This window comes from Crocuta crocuta, unplaced genomic scaffold, assembly GCF_008692635.1.
Source record: "Crocuta crocuta isolate KB4526 unplaced genomic scaffold, BGI_CrCroc_1.0 scaffold139, whole genome shotgun sequence".
NCBI classification, from domain to species: Eukaryota; Metazoa; Chordata; class Mammalia; order Carnivora; family Hyaenidae; genus Crocuta; species Crocuta crocuta.
Genome location: NW_027533258.1, coordinates 10,564,619 through 10,571,680, shown reverse-complemented (window position 1 = coordinate 10,571,680; position 7,062 = coordinate 10,564,619). Strand labels below are relative to the sequence as shown.

The window sequence follows — 7,062 nt, the reverse complement described above, 5'->3', positions numbered from 1 at the left end:
CGGTTCGGGTTCGAGCCCCGCATGGGGCCCTGTGCTGACTGCCAGCTCAGAGCCTGGAGCCTGTTTCAGTCTGTGACTCCCTCTCTCTGACCCTCCCCTGTTCACGCTGTCTCTCTCTCTCCTAGAAATTAAAAAAAATAAAAATAAAAATAAGTGCATTTTCACTTCAGAAGACACTGCCAAGCTGGTTTCCAGAATCCGTGTGTGTGACTTCCAGTTGCTCCTCGGCCTGGCCAGCATTTGAGGTCCTCCATCCCTTCAGCGTTAGCCATTCTGCTGACTGGGCTGAATCACTGTCGCTCTCTTCGCCTTTCTCCGACGATTAACGACGCTGGCCGTGTTTCGTGTACTTGCTGGCCATTTGTACCATCTCCTTTTGCAAACTGTCTCTTCTAGTCTTTTTGTAATTTTTGAAAAATGATGTCTTGTCATGGAATTGAGTTCTTTGTATATTTTGGAGACAAATCCCTTAGCAGATAAATGTATCACAAACACTTTCAACCAGATTGTGGCTTGTGTGTTTAAAATAACAGTGCTCTGGGGGGGCCTGGGAGGCTCAGTCGGTTGAGCGTCCGACTTCGGCTCAGGTCATGACCTCATGGATCTCGGGCTCTGTGCTGACAGATCGGAGCCTGGAGCTGCTTCGGATTGTGTGCCTCCCTCTCTCTCTCTGCCCCTCCCCTGTTCACGCTCTGTCTCTGTCTCTCTCAACAAAGGATAAACATTTCAAAAAAATTTTTTAAGGAGAAATATCATACAACCCTGTAATTTCACTACTGGGTATTTACCCATAGAAAATAAAAGCACCAATTCAAAAGGATACATGCACCCCTATGTTTATAGCAGCATAATTTACAATAGCCAAGATACAGAAAGAGCCTAAATGTCCACTCAGTGAACAGACAAAAAAGAGTGGTACAGACACACACACACACAGGGATGTTGCTCAACTGTAAAAAAAGAATGAGATCTTGCCATTTGCGACAACATCAATGGATTTAGAGGGTATAATGCTAAGTGAAATAAGTCAGACAGAGTAAGACAAATATCACGTGCTCTCACATGTAAAATGTAAAAAACAAAACAAACAAAGCACAAACAGATCGAGAAAACAGAGAACAAACTGGTGGTTACCAGAGGGCAGGGGGGAGGGGAGGGGCAAAGCAGGTGAAGGGCAGAGGGTGGTCCAGGCCTGCAGGTATGGAATGGAGGAGTCGTGGGGATGAAAGGTTCAGCACAGAGATTCCAGCCAGTGACGCTGTAATGGCGGCATGTGTGGTAACAGGTTGGAGCTACACTTGTGGATAATGCATAGACCTGTCCAATCACAGTGTTGTACACCTAAAACTAAGGTAATGTTGTGTGTCAATTTCCTTTTTTTTTTAACGTTTTATTTATTTCTGAGAGAGAGACACAATTTTCCTTTAATTAAAAGAGAAAAAGTCAATCGTAGAGTTACTGTATGGGAACCCAACAATTCCGCTCCTAGGTAGAGACCCAAAAGAATTGTCCACACAAAGACCTGTACGTGGATGTTCGAGGTGGTAGTATTCAAATAGCCAAAACATAGAAACCACTCAATGTCCATCAGTTGATGGACAGATAAAGAAAATGTATTACATTCCTACAATCCCTACAATGGATACTACTCAGCCATAAAAAGGAATGGCGCTTCGGCACATGCTGCCACATGGATGAATCTTGAAAATGTTATACTGAGGAGCGCCTGGGTGGCTCAGTCAGTTAAGCGTCCAACTCTTTTATGAACCATGAGATCATGACCTGAGCCCAAGTTGGATGCTTAACATACGGGGCCACTCAGACGCCCCTCGATAAAAGTAATTTAGAAATGCAAGCAGGGGCGCCTGGGTGGCTCCATCGGTTAAGCATCCGACGTGGGCTCGTCATGATCTCACCGTTTGTGAACTTAAGCCCCACATTNGCCGTCCCCGCAGGGCCTGCTGCAGAAGGAGCAAGGGAAGCCCCCTGGTAAAAAGAAAAGCGTCAGCACCTTCGAGATGGTGACAGCAGCATCCCAGCAAGCGGCCCCTCCGCGTGGCGCCCCGTGTGCCCACCCAGGTCGCAGGCTGGCGAAAGCGGCCCGGGCTGTCTGCACCCACTCCCGGGACCCTGGGAGCCCAGGCGGTCTCCCCGGCCTCTTTGGCCCTTGCCGCGGGGCCCAAAGGAAAACCACGGGCGCGACCCCCTCCCTCCTCCTCCTCCGATCTCCCTTTCAGGCCTGGATCCGGCTGCCCCTCCAGAGCCAAACCCCAGCCCGGCCAAGGCCCCCACCGGGGCTGAGGGAGGGCCGCCCTCCCTAGGGTCTGGCGCCTACTTCAGCAGGAAAGCCCGACTCTCCTTCCGCCACCAGCTGCACGACCCGGCCTCGGCCAACGACTCCACCATCTGATGGGGACGCCCGGGGGCTGAGCTTCTGGGAAGCTTCGCAACCTCCCCTCCCCAGACTTCTCGGTGATCCCTGTCTGGCCCCACGGCCATCCCCACCTTGTCGTTAAATAGACTCCCAGCTGCCAGGTGCTGTGNCTGAGGCGAGGAAGCATCGGTCAGTAAATACAAGTGTCCCCGCCCCGCCCGGCCTTGAGGACGCGTCAGTGAACCAAGCAGAGACCGTTCTGTTCTTCCGGAGCTCAACCCGTAGGGGACGAAGACAGTAAGTAAACACAGGCACTAAGAGAGAGCTCGGCGGGCGCTGGGAGGAGGGGGGATGTGGAACCCTGAACATTGGGGAAGGGAGTTACGTGGCACCCAGGGTGCTGGGGGAGAGGGTTATGTGGTACCAAGAGCACTGGGGGGAGCGGGTTACATGGCACCCNCTCAGTTTGTCATGAACCTAAAGCTGCTCGACAAAATGTTAATTTTAGGGGACGAGCCTGGGTGGCTCAGTGGGTTAAGCCCCTGACTCTTGATTTCAGCTCAGGTCATGATCTCACAGTTTGAGATCGAGCCCCGTGTCAGGCTCCGCACGGACAGTGGGGGGCCTGCTTTGGATTCACCCTCTCTTCCTCCCTCTCTCTGCCCCTCCCTTGCTCTCTCACTCTCTCAAAAATAAATAAACTTTACAATAAATTAGTAATTAAAAAAAGTTTGTGTTATGGGGCACACAACTCTTGATCTCAGGGTCATGAATTCGAGCCCACGTTAGGCATAGAGATTACTTTAAAAAAATTTTTTTTTCTTTTAAATCAAGGAAGAGGAGGGGCGCCTGGGTGGCTCAGTCGGTTGAGCGTCCGACTTCGGCTCAGGTCATGATCTCACAGTTCATGGGTTCGAGCCCCGCGTCGGGCTCTGTGCTGACGGCTCAGAGCCTGGTGCCTGCTTCCAATTCTGTGTCTCCCTCTCTCTCTGACCTCCCCTGCTCATGCTTTGTCTCTCTCTCTCTCAAAAAAAAAAAAAAAACCCACATTAAAAAAATAAAAATCAAGGAAGATGAGTTCTGTGCTGGATAAACAGCGAGTATAAGTGTGAAGCCCCTGAGGTCCAAGGGAAGAGAGAAAAACAGGGGACTAGACTGTCAACATTGGGGGACCTGCTGGGTTGCGTGGCCATGGTAGGGATGCGCAAAACAGTATACTGGACCCTCCCCACCATCCCAGGCCAAGCGGGGGGACGGCACGCTCTCACTCACATTTAGAGATCACTGCAGTCGGGGCGCCTGGGGGCTCAGTCGGTTACATGTCCGACTCTTCACTTTGGCTCAGGTCACGATGTCATGGTCTGTGGGTTCGAGCCCCGGATCAGGTTCTGCGCTGAGTGCGGAGTCTGCTTGGGATCCTCTCCCTTCCCTCTTTCTCTGCCCCTTCCTTGCTTGCACACTCTGCCTCCCTCTCTCTCTCAAAATAAATAAACTAAGAAAAACATAAAACATTAAAAACAATTGCTCTGGTGGCTCTATGGGAAAAGATCAGAGAAGGCGGGTGTGGAAGCAACGGCCACAGAGGGGGCTGTCGCCACCCCGCAGACAAGGCGCGATGGTGGCTTGCATCAAGATGGGGCGCGGAGCGAGCACAGCGCAGGGAGCCGTCGAATCGCTCCGCCCTGCCCCTAGAGGACTGAGGTGACATGGCTTAAGGAGGAGCGGCAGGCGACGGCGGGCCAGGGCCGGGGAGTGCCCAGGCCATGCTGTTCGGCTCAAGGCAGAGAGTGTAAGGGCCAGAGAGGGACCCACGACACCTCGAGGGAGGGGGACTGGGTAATCAGCTTTTGCAAAAGAATCAAAAGTTGTCTATGGGTTATATTACGTTTGAGGGACTATATACTCGGGGTCAGAGGTCCTTCTCCGTTCTCTTCCACTTAATCCCACACCTGCCCGCCTCTCGTGTAACCTCCAGGAGCCTCCAGGGCAGGATCAGATTCTAGAACAAAGTTTTTGAACGTGGTTTTTACAGCTCCCTTATCCACAGAGAGGAGGAAAGTTGAGGCAAGGCTGAGAAAGCCGGGTGCCGCTAACAAGCGCCCCTGGGCTCCTTTAGGCCCGCGGCCCGAGTGGGCACAGCCTTGGGGGCCAGAGTCTGCTCTCAGCCTCCTGTCCAGGCGGCTGAAGACTGACTTCCATCACGCCCCCGGGAATGACAGCGCTCAGCGCTGGCCCACAGCACTCCCCGGGCCTGCCCTCCCCCACCCACCCGACATCTGTCTGAAACTCCATCTGCAGACAAGGCCCACCTTTCTCCCCAAAGCCACCGTAGCCACACTGCTGCTCCTGGCCAGATGAGGCGACAGAGATGTGTGTGGAGAGAGGGGACCATGACCCTGACCGGAGGCAGGTCGAGGGGAGGTAACCCCAGGGACACCTGGGATTCAGAATCCCACCCTGCGCTTGAACATCGGCTGGGAGCCTCCAGCTCATCCACACCTTGGTGTCCCAAGGACCTGGGTGTGGGGGAGGAAAGGAAGTGTGGGGGAAGGTGGTCTGGAGAAAGAGGTTTGAAAACCACTCTTGCAAAGGTTTGTCTCAACTCCCCCCCCAGCTAGAGCAGCGGTCCGTACAGACAGGCGTGCGCTGAACGAGTTCAAGCTTGAGGTCAAGAAAAGAACCTCAAAGCGGATTTTTTTTTGACCGGGAGTTTATTGAACTTGACGTTGCTGCGAGGTGTCTCTTACTGTAGCCTAGGATTCTAGGAATCAGGGAGGCGGTAACGTGGCAATGGTGAACTTGGGAATCTGGTCTCCCAAAAGTACCTGGCGCTCTACCCCTGCCTCTTCGATGGCTGCCAGGCGGATCACCCCTCCGCTGGAGCCGTCCCGTTCCATGGCCAAAGCCAGCGCTGTGAACAAAGGAAGAAAGCTGGGGTCAGGGTCAGGTGCTGAGACCACTCTAAGGAGTGGGGAACGTTGGCCTGGCTTGGATAAGAGGGCTGCAATTCACAGAAACCCAAGGTCTCACCGTTGGCAGTGAACTGCAGACACTCTTCCTTGGTCATGCCTTCCCGGTACGTAGCGTCGACATAGCCATAGATATAAGAGCTCCCAGAGCCCCCGATGGCAAAGGACTGCCTGACCATCATACCCCCCATGGGCACCGAGTACACCTGGCAGATGGAAGGAGGAGACAAGTCATCAGCTGTACCCTCTGCGACACATGTACACACACCCGTCCGTGCGGGTGGTCTGAGATAACAGTTAGGGAGTAGAGACCGGGAAGACAATCAGAAAAGGGCTGGGGTGGGGACAGGATCAAAGGCATGGCTCCGGCGCTCTGATGGGGGGTGGGGGCGTCTCACCTGCCCTCCTTCTTGGGGGTCCCAGCCCGCGATGATGATCCCTGCCATCAGGTCTTCCCGGTACCGGTAACACATCTCCTTAAAGAGGCTGGCTGCTGTGTGCACCAGCGGAGGCTCATTCAGCTCGATGCTAGCGGGGGCGGGGCGGGACAGGGGAGCCACTGTCAGGACCTGGCAGTGAGACCACTTAGCAGCTCGGGGGTCCCAGCTCCCTTCGGATTCTTGCCCCTCCCCCGCCCGCCGGTACCTGTGGAAACCAAGCTGGTAAGTGACGGCGTCAGCTACTGCTTGGGTATCGGCTGCTGAGCCCGAGCGGCAGCAGAAGATCCGGTCATGAATTGGGGTCAGCTTGTCGGTCACTCGGTTGGCGATGTAAGACCTGCGGGATGACAGAGCGGAGCGGGGGCGACCCCGGTGGTGTCCCACGTCCATCCCATTAGGACCCACCCAGAGGGCTCAGAACAGGATTCCAGCATTTCCGGTTAGCTCGCGCCCCATCTGAAGCTGGCTGGACAACTGACTGCTGCAAACATTTCAGCAAAGGAGGAGGGGGAACTGAGGAGGAGGAGGAGCTGGGGCAGATCCTAATCTCCAGGAAGGGAAGAACCCGCCCTTCCCACGGTGGACTGTGCAGGGTGAGGATGGGCTGTTAGGCAAGGAAGGGAGAGAGAGGTGGGGTGACCCGGCACGCAGGTGTCCTGAGCTCACCCAGTGGTCGTTCTCGAGTCGGCTCCGAGAACCACGCCCCCTTCGAACTGCACGGCCATGATGGTGGTCTGCCGGGAAGGAGAAAAGGGGGGAGTCGGGGCCTCTTCCCAGAACCCAGCATACACAAACGTTCAGTGGGCCCTCCGTCCGGCCCCTGGAGTACGAAAGCCGTGCGCCACCGACCGGTTATCAAAGCTCAGGGGGGCCCCAACTCCCCCACGTAATGCCACAATCCTCAAATCCCCAGAGGCCCGTCCCGGCCTTAAACCCCCGTGGCGCAAAATGCCAGCACTGCACGCTTCAGCCTCCCCTCCACCCCCCGCCGCTCGCCAGCATCTTCGGGATTCGCCTTTCCGGCTAGAGCACATCACGCCACCTCCCTCCGCGCCCCCAGTCCCCCAGCCCCCTCAGGCCTCATCGTCCCAGCGCAGCAGGCCGCGTGCACATCTCCCGGACCCCGGGGGCCTCCTCACCCCTGTGGAGACTTCCCGGCTCTCCCAGTCGGGGGCAATAGCCTGGGGACCCCAGGCTGGGACGGACCCCGCTCCTCCAGCGGATACTAAGGCCGCCGCCATCTTCCTCCGCCGCCGCTGCCACAAAGCAACTGTCGTAA

General features: G+C 55.5%; 1 protein-coding gene across 1 annotated transcript; it reads right to left on the bottom strand.

The window, feature by feature from the left end:
• Window positions 1–5,070: 5,070 nt before the first annotated feature.
• On the bottom strand, window positions 5,071–7,062 carry PSMB6 (proteasome 20S subunit beta 6). Its single transcript, XM_077746600.1, has 6 exons — window positions 6,923–7,062; window positions 6,450–6,517; window positions 5,989–6,120; window positions 5,742–5,871; window positions 5,405–5,549; window positions 5,071–5,285 (listed from the first exon to the last, which is right to left on the bottom strand). The coding sequence occupies exons 1-6, from the start codon at window positions 7,022–7,024 to the stop codon at window positions 5,143–5,145; spliced, it is 720 nt and encodes a 239-aa protein (XP_077602726.1). The 5' UTR covers window positions 7,025–7,062; the 3' UTR covers window positions 5,071–5,142.

What these genes read in the sequence shown, in the direction of transcription:
- PSMB6 (XM_077746600.1), bottom strand. Translation starts at nt 7,024, where the DNA reads ATGGCGGCGGCCTTAGTATCCGCTGGAGGAGCGGGGTCCGTCCCAGCC. An exon ending in ACCCCCAAGAAGGAGGGCAG is followed by an intron (nt 5,550 to 5,741) that starts GTGAGACGCCCC and finishes TCCATCTGCCAG; the next exon opens with GTGTACTCGGTGCCCATGGG. An exon ending in TCTGCAGTTCACTGCCAACG is followed by an intron (nt 5,286 to 5,404) that starts GTGAGACCTTGG and finishes CTTTGTTCACAG; the next exon opens with CGCTGGCTTTGGCCATGGAA.